Consider the following 14,954-nt stretch of genomic DNA (forward strand, 5'->3'; position numbering starts at 1 on the left):
GGCCGCTCCCCCGAGGGGCTGCAGGGGAGGGTTGCCTGCCCCCCGCGCTTCCCGGGCCTTGTCCCACCGCCCTCTGCAAGGGGCTCCCTGGTCTGAACCTGCCTCGACGTCTCTTCCCCTCGTTATTCAGCGCGCTGTATATTTCTCTGTGGTTTCTGCTGTTTATTCATTTCTCTGCTTTATGCTTGCCCGCCTTTTCATCTTCAGTTTACTTCATAAGCTCTTGGCTGAGAACTGCTGGTCCTCGGGCAGTGCTGCAATGCCCAGGAGAAAAAGATCAACAAATAACACCAGGCAAAATCGCTGCTGGTGTTTGTCTGGCCTAATAGTTACACAATTGCACTTGGATTGTGCTGGAGGATTTATGGCTGGTTTGCTGTTGGGAAGGGAATGTTGCTGAAACGTGGCAAATGGGTGAACTTTTAACTCCCTGAACATGAAGTTGTTTTGTCTCCCATTTTGTTTTTTGTTGTTTTTTTTTAGGAGGAAAGAGTAATATTAGGAAATGGCAGAAGCAGTTTTTCATCCCCCAAGAAGGAAAAGAAGAGTTTTTGAGTCCTATGTGTCTCCTTTTCCTGTGGATGTAGGTGGGAAGGATTTCAGAATATGCCAGGCTGAAATCCTTAACAACAACGTTCTTGTGAGGAACCCTGAAGATATTGAGCAGCTTTATAACAAGGTGCTGTACCCTCTCTGCACAGGATTTTTAGTGTTTAAAAACTTAGGTACTAAGCACAATACTTGCTAAAATCTGCCTGCCTTTATGCTTTCCTTCCCCTTTAACCTCCAGTAATTCTCCATATCTCGCTCCTCTCCTGAAATCAGGAGAAAACATATATTCTGTATCAAATGTGAAAAGTAATTCATTCTTATCCCAGCATGGGAATTTTGGAATGAGCTCAGTAACAGCTGCAAAGACTTCATGTTTGATAGATTTATTTCTCCTGTCAACATTTTATGCAACCTTGGAAAAGCTTTTGCTTGTTTTTAGAGCTCAGGAGGTTGGATTATTGACGTTTTATAAATGCTTGTAGAATTCTTTTTATCTTCTCAGTGATTTCTTCCTGAGCACAATAAGCTGCATTAAGCCTCTTGTGTCCAAGAACCATTTCACCCCCATTCTTACGCAGTAGCTTTTTCCATCTCTTTGTTTTCTATTATGCATTGGTCACAACATTAATGCAGAGGTGTTTTAACCTGCATCTTCTTTGAAAATTCTGCTTGGAGATGCCAACTGACCAATATTTAGCATGGAGGAAAAAGACCCTCCACTGGTTAAATCTGAATGCAGGTGTTTAACATGGAACTAGTTACCAGCAGCCAAGCAACAAGCTTAACTGCTGCAGAAAACTGTTCTTTCTCAGCTGATCTTGGCAGTCGACGTTTGATGGTTGGAAATAAGTTCATCTTTGTCTGATGACTGATGCTAATATGGATTTTTCCTTTTCTTTGAAGGGCTATTTTGGAAAAGGCATCCTTTCCAGAAGTCGGCCAGTGTACAGCATTTCAGATCCTTCACTGGTTGCTAAGTGGCAAGGTAAATTGTGCCTGTTTGAACTTCCATCACTATTCTCTTCGGCTCTTCCACGTCCATGAAATTATGAGGCAAGGATATGGGAATTTTTTTATCTTGCAGCAAGTTGTATCTGGCCTGCTTCTGGTTGTTTTGTAGAAATAATGTCATTCTGGATTTTATCATACCCCTCTGAAATAATCTTGTTATGGGCTGGAGAAAAATAGTGTGTTTAGGGGGTAAAACAGTGTATTTAGTTGTTCCTCTCGTGTAGGCTGTTGCCTCTGTCCCTCTTCTCATTCTGTGTCCTTCTTGAAGACAAGTGGGACCACAATGGCCCAGAGTGTTGAAAATGGGGTTAATTTCCAGGCTGCAGATGATCTCTGGAATCAAAATCACATGGAAACATTTTTATATGGATGAAACAACATATGATTTCTCTTTATACAGGTGCTGACATAAACATGCCTATAATATCATCCAAAAAGTAAGTTAGTTTACATTAATTTATTCCTTTTTTTTTATGAAACAGATTATTCTATTTTATTTTACTGATTTTCAGATTGTTGGCTGTATAAATGCTGATCACTTCTATTTCTTTCCTATTTAATTTATAAGTCACATCAGAAAAACTAGAAATAGAGTAGGTGAAATTCAGCATGGCTTTTCATGTAAGCTTGCAAGTATTAATTGCTGAGTAGAAGCCAAGATTGAGTGCATGCATAATAATATGGGAAATTAATTAATTAATATATCAAGCATAATAAACTTGTTTCTCAATTGAGAAGAAGAAGGAAAAGTTTCTGGAGAAGGCTGTTTAAAGTAACTTTCCCATTTCCTTACTGAATTATTATGATATGGGCTGAAGCAGCTCTTGAACTTGGATAGGGTGTCATTTGCTTTTTTAAATAGTCTCTATTAACTTTGCTAGTTATAAATTTAGCAAAAGAGAGTGTTGGACCACATTTTGTTTCACTTAAATAGTATATGAACTAACTGTAAGGGTATGAAAGTTAGTTATTCTCTTTGCTTTAATCTCGTGGTAACTCTAAAAAATAACTTCATTTAAATTTTAAAGTGATGCTTCTTCAGTCCTCAACTTTAGGTAAGACAAACAGTAGCAATATTATAATTGCTGGTGCTACAGTTATGACTAGTTGCAGAAACACTTGTAATTATTGTTCTGCTTTGTGAGTGCTTTATGTGCCAGCAGATCCAGCTGAGCAGCAGTGAAGGTGTCACTACATTGGTGCAGAAGGTGCATCATGATCTCTGTCAGCAGAGATCTGTGAGTGCAATTTATATGGTAATTAATTAATAGGATGAAGAGGATTCAATTTTTTATAATAAAGGCTACAGCACTGAATGATGTAATTTTGTTATGCAACTTCAGAGGGACTCACATTTTGTGTTGGGAGATGGAATTTGCATTTCATTGGCTTTGTAGTTTTCCATTACCTGGTCTGTAATGGCTGTGTTAGGGTTTTGATTTGGGAAATACAGAATATTGTCCTAGAGTTGTGCAGGTTTGAGTGAGGGCAGTTCCACCTGTAGCTTTCATGGAAGGAATATTGTCTTCACCTGCATATTAATGTTATCTTCCAAGGAAAAATAATTGAAGGGGCTTTAAAAACTCTATCATAATTGAAAAATACTATAAATATTCACAGCTGTCAGCTCCTAGCTCACTGATGGGATTATTGTGTTTTCTCAGGGAAACAACAAAGGTAGTTTCTGTTCCAGTTTGGTTTGTGAGCTGTCTTGAATCTCCCATTTTTAAGATGCTTGGTTTTAAGGTGTTAAATAAAGGATGTGACACAGTAGAATCTTCATTTATTTTGTTTGCTTACCAGGTACCAGTATCACGTCCAATGGGCTAAAAGTATTTTGCAGGAGCAAGGATTTGATGACTGCTCGGTTACCAAAATTCTAGAAAACTACACTAAACCCCTGGAGCTGCCAGTTTTGGAAGAGGAAGGAGCTGAACAAACCAGTAATAGTTGCAACAGAATGAGCCAAAATGCAGAAAATACAGAACAGTCTTCTACAGAGACTGGAAACGGAGCAGCCCAAAGTCCTGAGAATGAGGAGGAGGGCTATCAGAAAGCCTGTTTGGAAGGAGATTCAGTGGCCAAAAGTGGCTCTAAAGAAGAGGACCAGGGGGAGGCTGGTGAGAAGCAAGGCTTTCTGGTTCCTGGCAGCTGCAGGGCTGAAGGGGGCGCTGGGCAAAGATCGTGTGACACCATCAGGGCACAAGAGTGTGCTCCAGAATACGTTTTGGTGCAAGAGGAGGAAGAAGGTGGCTTGTGTCCTGAAGAAGACTCTGCCCGTGGAGAAGAAAATGTAAGGATAAAGAGTGTCCTAATATTTTAGAAAAAAATACAGAGTCACTCCTGTTTTCAGAACTCAGTATTTTTTTCCAGTTTTAGTAACACAGTCATTTTTTCTTGTAGCTTGTCAAGAAGGAAAAACTAGTGTGTCGAAAAAATCCATTTAGGATTTTTGAATATTTACAACTCAGCTTGGAAGAGGTATGTTTCAAGTACAGTACAAGTGGGTTTATTTTTAATCTGAAAAGTAAACATTCATCTATCTTACTGTGTAATTTAATACCTGTTGCTGAAGTACAGAGTTCTCCTGTGTCTCCTAAGAGGTTGGATTTTCTTAGTCATTAAACTTACTTTAATAACCTGTGATAATTAGATTTTATGGTTGAAAAAACCCAACATAGAATCCAGTTCTATTTGCTTTAGAGGAATAATCCCAGTGACAAAGAGACCAGTGATAGGACTTAAGTACAAAAATACCATGACTATAACATTTATATAAATCCTGCTTTGATTGTGCTGCTTATAAATATATTCACGTTAGTTTTAACATGGTGCCTTCAGAAGGCTGCAGCACATCCAGAGATTTTTTGCAGTGCTGTGTCTGTGGAAATGGAAAGATCATGAAGACAAAGGAAACCTCCAGGCAACTTGTTTGTCTTTATGACATTAGGATTTTTTCTATAAAATTAACTGGAGATTGATTTGAGCCTTTGTTCTTGCATGGAATAGGAACTACAGGAAGAGTCTAGCTATCAGTTAAATTTACTCTGTATTTTTTCCAGGCTTTTTTCTTGGTGTATGCTCTGGGTTGTTTAAGTATTCATTATGGTGAGGTAAGAGATTTGATTTATTTTGGATTACTGGGGGATACCTGTCAGTTTGGATATGTTTTGGTCTGAAGTTGTTACTGTCTCTGGCAGTATTTTATGCTCTTAATTCTGGAGGAGGAAACACCAAACAGAGTAATTAGGAAGTATTTCTTATAAGTAATGATATTTCTGTTTGTGAAATAATGGTCTGAATGTTCTATGTTTACTAAGGCAAATAAAGGTAAGCACAATCTTTCTGTAAAGAAAGGTTTTTGTTGTAACATAGGTAGGAAATATAGGGAGAATAAGTACCAGAGGAATAAATATGCTGAATACTGTCTCTTTCTGGAAACAGGAAAGGCATTAATCTCTAATGTTTCAGACACTGGAATAGGCTGCCCAGGGAGGTGGTTGAGTCACCATCCCTGGATGTGTTGAAGGGTCGTTTGGATGTGGTGTTGGTGGATCTTCTTTAGGGGAGAACTTTGTAGAGTAGGGATGATGGTTGGACTGGGTGATCCCAAGGGGCTTTGCCAACCTGAATGGTTCTATGATTCTATAAGTATATCAAGCTACTGTTAATGTAATGACAAAATAATTGGAACCTATGCTTCTAGTTTAAGATTGATCAGCTTTTCCTTTAAACAAGGGCATTATGGAACTGATGGTGAAATGCTAAAAAACCCCATCAAATGGAGCAACAGGTTTCTGCCCTATAGGTAGGGATTCCATAGTTTATTGCCTGAAGTCCATGCTCTTTGCAGCAGACTCTGGCATTTGATCCATTTGCTAGATGCTTATATTCTGTAGCTGCTGCAGCATGAACATAGTCATGTTAGTGCCTTTGGTTGTGATTTGCAGGAGCCCCTCACGATTGTGAAGCTCTGGGAGTTTTTCAGTGAAGTGAAGCCCAACTTCAAGACCACTTACATGGCCTATCACCACTTCCGCAGCAAGGGCTGGGTGCCCAAGGTGGGGCTGAAGTATGGATCTGACCTCTGTGAGTAGAGAGACACAACCATTGGCCACTGACTTCTTCTTGACTAGCAATGAAGTTAGGATGAGTGGAGTGTAACACCCCATGTCCAGGAGTTGAGGAGGCACCTTGTTTTGCTTTGTGAGGTTAATAATGAATACAGGATTGCACTGAAAGTCCCTTCCCAAGTTTCTCTACCCACTCTCAGCACATCTTGGGCAGTGTTAGCATCACAGTCTCTGGAACAGCTGGTTTACATCTAGATCCAAATTCACATCTTGTTATTCATCATCCCATTTACTGGAAGCTGGGCTTCTGCTGAACTGGCTGTTTCTCTGTATGGTTTGTTTTTCTTTGAGGGGGGAAGAAGGGGAAAAGGACTTGCTTGTTAGTTAATGGTGGGTTTTTTAATCTTACAGAATAATTAGTAGTCTCTGTAATCCCTTGCTAAGTAATTCAAGAACTACATTCAGCTCACATAAACAGTACAGTAATGCCTGTCCTTACAGGAAAATGTGCATGAAGGGAGATGTTTTTAATGGATGGACACAAACCAGCAGGTGTTTTAATGCTGCTGACACAGTTTTCTAATTTGGGGGTTTGTGTATTTGAGTCTGTTGAAGTTGTGCTGAAGTAGTCCTTTAGATCTGTGTGTAGGTTTGGCTGAATTCATCATCACTGTTCTTAGTGTCCTCGGTTGTAGATGGGATTTTACTGTTGGCCACCTGATGTGTATGTGAAATTGATACTAGTTTCACTGTTCCTATGTGTTCTGCCCTGACTTTGTTGTTTAGCATCTCACTGCCTCTGGATGTGTGCCAGACAAAGGAAGTGGATTAGTTTAAGGGTAGTAGTTCTCCAGTACTCCAGTGGCTCAACTCCTGTTGTGAATACAGTGTTAAAACCTTGAACCTGTTACAGAAAAATTCCACCCTACACTTCTTCCCCCAGCAACTGCTAAGTGTCCTTTGGCTGCTCTGCTCTTCTTTATTTTTTGCCTGCCACCCCCCTGCCCTGGGTCAACCAGTGGCTTTTTGTCTCTTCCCTCTCTCTCTTCCATCTCTCTCCACTTGCTGGGACAACTTAACTCTGAGAAGAATTAAAAAGTGTTAAACTTTTGTCTTGTGTGATTAAAACTGAGAAAACATTGGAAAAAACATTTATGGACACAGGTATTAAACTCAGATGGAAACTCTGTGATGATCTAACTGAGGTGCTTCTCTTTCCTTTCAGTGCTGTATCGAAAAGGCCCCCCCTTCTATCATGCAAGGTTTGAAGCTCATGTTTCTGTCTAATTTCTTAGTTTCAAATCAATAAAATTCTCCCACACAAGTTTAATATCTTCACTGGGTAAGCACAGAATTCTTCACACCAAATACTTTGCCAGATGTGTTCACACTGGCAATGCCAAAGTCCTTTTAGCAGAGGTACTAATCAGCACAATTTCATTGAATTCATGTGACAGTAGCAACACATTAACAGTTGCCATGAGCATATTTAGCAGGCATGAGGAACACACTCGGGAAAGTAATTTGATTTAGTAATCCTGAGTTTTAAAAATATGGATGGATAATTTGCCTAATTTGGGAGAAATTTTAAGGGATTATAGTTGGTTTTATTCATTAGCTTCTCAGTCTGAACTTGGAGATAATAAATTGGCTATAAATACCTGGGGAGAGGGAAAGTGCCCCAGGCATATTCACAGCATCATCTTTCCTCCTCTTTGTTTAGCAGAAAGAGACTTAAGTTTCACAACTTACTGCATGCTGGCATATTGTTTAATGCCATAATGCCAGTTTTTACGTTCTAATTCTCAAGTTTCCTGATCTTCCTAAAATGGCAATTTTCTTTCTGTGGATTGTCCTGTCTGCTTTGTTTTCCAGTTACTCTGTCCTTGCTGAAATGGTTGATGATAATTTTGAAGGTTCTCTTCGCAGACCACTCAACTGGAAGTCCTTGTCTGGCTTGAACAGAACAACTGCTAGTGCTTCTAAGGTAAGTGTAAAATACTAGATCTAAAATAGCTCTAAAATGATAAATGTTCTGTTTAGTTCCAAAGAACAGGGAGTTGGAGTGAGGCTGGAAAGAGAATCCTTCTGGTTCTGGTCTGCTGAAGAACAGGTAGAGCTGTCAGTAAGCAAACAAGTTTCTTTTGTCAATATCCAGGTGAATTCTGGAAGAAGTTTATTAAAGTTCTGATGCTTGTAGGAATGTTAAAAGTAGTGTGAGGAACAGAAGAAAGACCCAAGGGACACTTCTGCTTTCGTAAGATGAAATATGCATATTATACAGCTCTCCCCAGCTTGGTTTGCAGAAGTCATCTTGTAGGAGACTTGGTATCTGCATTTGTAATTAATCTAAAACTTGTATAGAAAGAAATCAGTTGAAATGAATGTTTTCTGTTTACCAACAGGAACTTATGTTTTGCTATTTGATTAGACCCTCTGACATGACTGAAGAAGAGATGTCAACACCAGAATGCATGAAAAGAATTAAGGTTCAGGTGAGTAATGACTTCTGTGCCTGTGGAGCTTTGTCCTGGGGCAGCAGCACAGCTGTGGAGCCCTCTGGACCTGTTGCTTGCACTTCAGCATGCTTTGGTTTTTGCATGCATAGCTACAATAAAATAAACTAGATGCCTGTGTGCCCCAAGGCATGAGAAGTGCATTACAAGCTGTTTAAAGACTTAAGATCATCTGAATGTTGCTGCTACTGTGAGTGTAGGTATTTGTGTGGGCAAACAGGGATACCTATGGAAACTGTAAGGTTAATGTATATTTTAAAACAAATGGAGAAGAATGTGTGAGAGGCCAGCTTGCTTCGGGAACAAATGTAGTCATCTACTGCAATTTCTCAGTGGTCACACAACACATGTCAATCTGCTGAAGGCTTAATCCCTATCCCTCTCTGATTGCCTGTGGTTTGGTTTTTCCATCATGATTGCTGGTTTTTATTTCAGGAACTGATTGTGAGCCGTTGGGTTTCTTCCCGGGAGCGCAGTGACCAAGATGACTTTTAACTGACTGTGTAAGAAGAACTTATTTTTTTACAAACCATATCTTGGTTTTCACCTGATCTTCTCATGATTGCCTCAGAACAGTTTCTGTCAGCATCTTCAGTTGGTATGTACAACTGCTATTTAAAATGAGGTGTATCCTGTTTGCTGGAGAATGTTGTCTTGGAAACGTAACTACAATAATGCATATAAATTAAAGCTGTGTCCCAACTCAAAATACTTGTTTGTTTCCTTAAAGCTTGAATTTATATCTTTGAGTGGTAGCTAGACAACAATGATTGTTCATGGTGTTGGTAATATGATGGCTGCAGGCTGCAGAGCCATTGCTGCCCAAAGCCTGACAGCCAAAGCCATGGGGGATCCCAGTTTTCTGGGAGTCTCTCACAGGTTCTTCAGAGCTGAACTTAGGAATTTTAAGGCTAACTTCACCAGAGCCCTACATTTCTCCAGAAATGAAGACTTAAGCTTGAAAGGCCTCGATTTTACTGCTAGTTTTTAACTAGTTCTAACTAGTTAAAAGCCAGCAGTAATTATAGTGGGTCAAATAACCTTTTGAGATGCCTATGGTACCATTATTCTTCAACCAAAACCTGACTTCCTAGCCTTGATGAGGTAGATCTGGGGAGAGATTTGGTTGTGGCAGTACTGGGTGTCTAATGTGTTGCTGTTAGGTGCCTAGACCTTGGAATCTGGTGTTTTCTATTCACAAGCACTGCTCAGAACTGAGGAGCTCTTGCCAGAATGCACCTGGATTAATTCTGGGGTCTAAGCACCTTTGTCCCCTAAGCTGTCTTTGCCCTGCCCTGTTGTATGTTGTAGGACAGCCTGAGAGGCACCAGCTCCGCCTTGCTGCACTACATGCCTGCTCTCCCCTAACTTACTTCTAAGGTTTAATAATCTGGACTGCAGGTTCCTACTTAGGACATTTGCTATTGCTAAGCCACATTTGGAAAACAAACAAACCCAGCAGGCATTCAGCTGTCTTTCAAGGGGAGCCAGAAGGCTTAAGTGCCAACTACACTGCATTTTAAGTATTGCTGCTTTAAATTCAGGCATTTGAATTCCACCACAGTCTTTGAATAATAGGCTTCCTTGCTTCGCCCTACTGTTAAGATTTTATGATATTTTTTTTCTCCCTCTATGTTGTGAGAGGACACATTTGCTGCCACAGCCAGGATAGCAGGTGACAGTGACACTGTTGGATTTTCTTTGTGCTGTAAAAGGGGGTTTGCCTCCTGGTGGCAGGAAATTCACCAGGGCTGGCAAAAGCTCTTGTCAGTTTGGTCTGCTCCCACCAAACAAACCCACAGTCTTGTTTGCTTAGGCAGTTCAGATTGTAAAGCCAGGTCCTGAGTGCAGGAAACTACACACAGCTTCAAGTGGCAGGTCCTCTAGTCTTTGGTTTTGGTTAATACAACTGCTGCAAAGATGTAAACTGACACTGGTAATTGCACAGGAGCTTTTTCAAGCTGAACAGGAATGTATGTGTTAGCTGTAGGTGGCAAGGCATGTTATTCCTAGCTGCAGGTGACCACTGCATGTGTCAGTAGTTGTATCAAATGCCTTTCATTAGATACTTGTACCATAGTACTGACACTTGCCATTGCATTTGTATTTTACCAGTTACAGCACTTAGATCAGGTGTGAATTCTGATTGACTCAGAATTTGTAAGCCTAGATGAGGAATTCTGACCTGCACTATGAGTGGGAGGGTGGGAGGTCTCTGTCAGCAGCTGAATTGTGCATTTCAAGCTGGGGGGGGGTCTCTGTTGTGTTGTGGGTTTTGAATATGCTTTTAAAGGAGCTGTAACTTAGAATTTAGCAAGGAGTGGAAGACAGTGGAGGGGGCAGTGTGTGCAGTGGTGTGTGCAGCTGGGCACTGCTGGGGGCAGGGGTAAGGCAGCTTGTGCATAGAAAAGTATAAACTAGCTGTGGACAAAACCCCAGCCTTCTCCATCTTTGAGAATAGCAGGACTTATACATTTTGACTGAAACCAGCTTGCTTTACAGAAATGAGTAGAAGGGAAAAAAGCTTAAACTAAAGTGTAAGTAAATAAATTGAAATTGCACAAAATTATGGACTGCAGGATTTTGACCTCAGGATATATTGACATGTCATGTGCAATAGGTAAAAGTGCTGTTGCAGGATTCCCTTTAACTTGTATTTCTTTTTGTTAAATTTAAGTTTAAACCTCAAGATAAATCCTGAGGAATCAGCTGCTTATTACAAATACTAACAGATACAGACACTAGAGTATTATATTTTAATACTAAGCATCTGTCCTGGTTTAAGGAATAAATGTGCAAAATGTAAAGAAGAATTGGAAAAGAAATGTATCTGGCAAGGAGGCTGGATTAATTTGTAGGCATGTTATTTGTAATAAAAGAAAAATAATTTTGCATGTCATGAATCTGCATTAGATCACGGACTCTGGATTTCAGCAGCACACCAGTGCAAACTCCCTTGTTTTCACCCATCAGTAAACAAATGGGACAAGAAAAACCTTTTTGGTTTGCTACAACTTAAGCTACCACAGCTCATTTCTTAAAACCCTTAATTACACAGCAGTTATGATTTCTTGTATGTCTTAGAACAGAGCATACAATGTCAATAGAACACTTTTCCATACGAGTAGCTCCCACACCAGTTTTCTGTAGTGTGTACATTGCGTGCATGTTGCTCCACTCAAATGCACAAGTTCATATTCCTTATCCTTCCATCATGTGCAAGTTAACATGTTAACTGTGTTTTTAAATCCATTAGTAGATCATGCACCTCAAACCCTGAGATTTGGAGCTTTAAGGCTTCCTCTTCCTATTGCCCGATGCAAATGTTTTAATACAGCAACTCATTTTCTGCACTGTTTTCTTGCTCAGGAAGGGGTACAATGTAGAACTCGTTTGCTGTCAGCTCCTGATGCAGAGTAATGTATTTGGAAGCTCTCCTTGTCTGTGGGATCACGAACTTCTCAGTGAATTCACTCTTGCTGATGTGCTGTTTGCCCTGTGCCGCCCGGATGCTGTTGATGAACGCCAGGGCGTACGTGTAGCAGTTGTGCTCATGCTCTTCATACCTGGGAGAAACACCTCATTAGTCAGAGTTACCACTAAGCCCTAATTACTGTGCATGGAGGAATATTTTACTGAGTGAAGGAAGGAAGCACCTGCTCTGCAAGAAGTCTTCCTTTAATGCTGGTGCTTAAATACATTCTCTCTGTGGATGTTGTACTTTCCAGCCAGGGATACTAGAAACTGAGCATGAAAAACATGAAGGCTGCAGACTTCACAGTAATGAGTCCTTATTTTTTATCCTCCTTTGGCTTTTGCCTTGTTAACCTTTGCTCTCCCATGTATTGTTACTCTTGTTACCTTGAAAGCTCTTCTTCCTGCAGCAGTACTGTTAATTGTGTGCCACCCTGTGTGCTGCTTTCAGCGTGGCACTGACTGGGAAGCTTTCTTCAGATCAAGAGAATCCCATCACTACAGGGGTGATGCAGTTGCTGCCCTGTGCCAGTCACACTCCCAGCAGCAACAATTTGTGCCAGCTCTGCAAGGACAGAAATACTGCCTGCATCACAGCCTGCCTGGGTGACTTTCTGTGTCCACAACCTCAATTGGTTCCACCATTAAGCAGATTTTTTCATTTTTGTTTGCAGACTTTATAATGCAAAAGATTCTTTGTCTTCCAGTTAGCATCTCATTTTTGGGAAGCATGTCTAGATCCTGATAAGCAAAGCCAACCACTCAGTAATTGAAGACATTGTTGGTCATGGCTGTGGGCAGTGTTCTTTGCTGCTGTTACATACCATCCTTCCAAAAAATGAGAAGCAATCAAGAGAATTAGGCTTGGCCTAAACCCAAACAAGTTACAGGATTAGTTTAGCACAGTTCCTGTCCATTGAAAAAATAGAGAAGTTAATTTAACATCTGGGGGGAAAAAAACCAACAAAAAGTTCTCTTTTCAGCAGTGTAGTGGTCCCTGATCTGTTTGTGGAAAACACAGGTCACTTGTCAGGAGGTGGCAGAGTGAGGAAAGCCAAAGAAAAGCTTGTAGTAGAGATGCACACACCTGCCCACCTGCCAGCAGTGCTTTTCTGGCATCTAGTTAATTGTAGGAATATGTAAAAGTATCAAGAGACACAAATCCTGTTGGCTTTACAAGTTTCATAGACATCTAAAAATTTTACCCTAGGTCAATTTCTTTAATTTCCTGGTTTTGTGGAGATAATACAGCATCTCTGCAGTTTTATAGCCAAACACATTCAGAATTGCTAAAACCTGCTCTTGATTCATTGTGGGTCCATGGTCGTTAACTGAAACACTTCACAGACCTATGTTTGTTCCAGGTGTGTTCCTGAAGGGCTGGTGTTTCCCTGGAGAGCAGGCTGCTGTCACCAGCCAGCTTGGTGATCTGTGTTTTAGCTGGGGTATAACTTGTAACACTATCATCATCAGCTTCAAGGAAAGCTGCAAAGAACTGAACGTTCTCATGAGAACAGACTGGTTTAATTCCCAGTCTGTGGAAGTCTTTCAGTATTTATCTACCCAAATCAGTGCTAGGAACCAGCTGGGAGAGCTGGAGATGAGCCTGACTCTGCTTCCTGTTTCTGACCACTGACAACAAAGAGAAGTCATCTGGATGTTGGATCTGGGCAAGAATCCCACCAGTGTGGTCACCCTCTAAATGCAGATACACCCAAAGCTGTTGAAACCCAGAAGAAATCACCACAGACTGCACCTGGGCTTTTCTCCTTTGCGCTCAGCAGCATACTCTTTAAGGTAATGTTTCATTGAACTGTTTGTTTCACACCACAGATGTTTGTTGCTGAAGAAAACTTCCCTAAAATCTTTTATTTTAGAGCTTTTACATTCCTGCAGATCAATTACTTACAACTTTAAAATGCTCTTTTTCTGTTTAGCAAGGCTGGGAGTTTCAGGACAGCCTGTTTGTTAGAAATGTGTATTTTAAAGGAGCAAGGCTCTGAATGAACCACAAGCCTTGTGGGGTCCTAGACAGAATAGCTCAGTTTATCATCCCAGACTAAAAATTCCTATGGCATCCAGCTTTTAAACAACATACCTGTGAGGGAGCCAGGCCTCTCCCACAGAAAATTCCTCTAGGAGCTTATCCCACTGCTGAAGAAGACCAAACATGTCTGGCTGTACCAGTGGGACACTAATGCACTGTTCCCATCCTGTTTCAGATCTGTGGATGCCCTCTTGGTTGTAATTATACACCACACCTGAAAATAAAGAACAGCAGACTGTCAGGTGGCACTGGAGAATTGGATCCTTTTTTTTTTAAATTTTACTTTTCAGGGATGAAAGCTACTACTAGTTTTCCACAGTGCTATTCTCCCTCAGGCTGGATACACCCAAGCTTCCCATCAGCAGGCACCTGTGGCTACAGCTGAAAATGCAGTCCTTGCTTTTATCAATAACCTGGTTTTATTTTTACAGTGTAGTTCCAGGTGCCTTTTGATAACAAAACCAACTTAAGGGGCAACCAGACTTCTTTTTTAAACCCCCCCAATTAGACCACCTTTCTATTAAACACCTGAAGAGAGATTTTGCTGGGTGAGCTTACTCTAGGAGAACCTGATGATTTGGAATGTGGCTTTTAACATTTTGTTTGTTTAGTTTTGAATTAGGAGTATGTTTAGAATTAGCAAAAAAGGTCTGTAACTTGAGAAGTAGGCTGCCTAGCTTTTTATTTCCCTGTGTCAGAATAGATGTCACCTGTCAGTTCTGTTCTGTGCCAAGTGAAGAGGTTCACATGGCTTTGGTGTGCAGCTCTCTGCTCACTGCTACAACGTGAGATCACTTCTTGGGACTCTTGACTTTTTTTTATCTTTATGGGACAGTCTTTTACAGTGAACAGCTCAGCTCCCAGCTCCAACACCTGCAGCAGGCTGAGGAAGTACCCACAGAATCATCCTGGTTGGAAGGGACCTTGAAGATCATCAGGTCCCATCCTTCAACAGCAAAGCATCAGGTGTTTGGATGTTATTCCAAGAGCAGAAGATGCTCTGAGGGGCCTGTGGTGCCACTGGGATTGTCTCAGGTGGAGGGCACAAAGCTGAGCTGGGCAGCAGGCTGGACACAGGGCCCGGGGGATGGGCAGGGCTTGGGAAGCAGCTACAAAACACGTTTTTACCGTTACTGTTGGATATTCCAACGTGAAGATCAGATTTCCCGTCGTATCCTCTGGAAGAAAAACAGGGGTAGTGAAGGAACCGGCTTGAGCGCTGGTCTCGGCAGTGCCGGGTTAATGGTTGGACTCGAGGATCTTAAAAACGTCTTTTCCAAC

General features: G+C 41.0%; 3 protein-coding genes across 3 annotated transcripts in view; 2 read left to right on the forward strand and 1 right to left on the reverse strand.

Annotated features, from left to right (window-relative positions):
• The first annotated feature begins 505 nt into the window (after positions 1–505).
• TSEN2 (TSEN2 tRNA splicing endonuclease subunit) lies at positions 506–8,647 on the forward strand. The gene is made up of 11 exons (XM_010008844.1): positions 506–679; positions 1,456–1,537; positions 1,964–2,000; positions 3,367–3,856; positions 3,967–4,044; positions 4,626–4,676; positions 5,514–5,652; positions 6,862–6,898; positions 7,512–7,623; positions 8,042–8,131; positions 8,588–8,647. The coding sequence occupies exons 1-11, from the start codon at positions 506–508 to the stop codon at positions 8,645–8,647; spliced, it is 1,350 nt and encodes a 449-aa protein (XP_010007146.1).
• A 1,675-nt stretch (positions 8,648–10,322) lies between these two features.
• MKRN2 (makorin ring finger protein 2) overlaps positions 10,323–14,954 on the forward strand; it is a 14,589-nt gene continuing 9,957 nt past the window's right edge. The window contains 2 exon segments of the mRNA XM_010008856.1: positions 10,323–10,356; positions 10,885–10,930. Of these exon segments, the coding sequence (XP_010007158.1) occupies positions 10,323–10,356; positions 10,885–10,930 (80 nt within the window).
• Positions 11,481–14,889, reverse strand: MKRN2OS (MKRN2 opposite strand; the record flags this gene model as incomplete). Its single annotated transcript, XM_010008852.1, has 3 exons — positions 11,481–11,718; positions 13,725–13,887; positions 14,802–14,889. Coding segments are annotated over 3 exons (489 nt in total), but the record flags the coding sequence as incomplete, so codon positions are not given.

Source organism: Chaetura pelagica, unplaced genomic scaffold (assembly GCF_000747805.2).
Source record: "Chaetura pelagica isolate M959 unplaced genomic scaffold, ChaPel_1.0 scaffold52, whole genome shotgun sequence".
NCBI lineage: Eukaryota > Metazoa > Chordata > Aves > Apodiformes > Apodidae > Chaetura > Chaetura pelagica.

What these genes read in the sequence shown, in the direction of transcription:
- TSEN2 (XM_010008844.1), top strand. Translation starts at nt 506, where the DNA reads ATGGCAGAAGCAGTTTTTCATCCCCCAAGAAGGAAAAGAAGAGTTTTT. An exon ending in ACTGGTTGCTAAGTGGCAAG is followed by an intron (nt 1,538 to 1,963) that starts GTAAATTGTGCC and finishes CTCTTTATACAG; the next exon opens with GTGCTGACATAAACATGCCT. An exon ending in CAACTGCTAGTGCTTCTAAG is followed by an intron (nt 7,624 to 8,041) that starts GTAAGTGTAAAA and finishes GTTTACCAACAG; the next exon opens with GAACTTATGTTTTGCTATTT.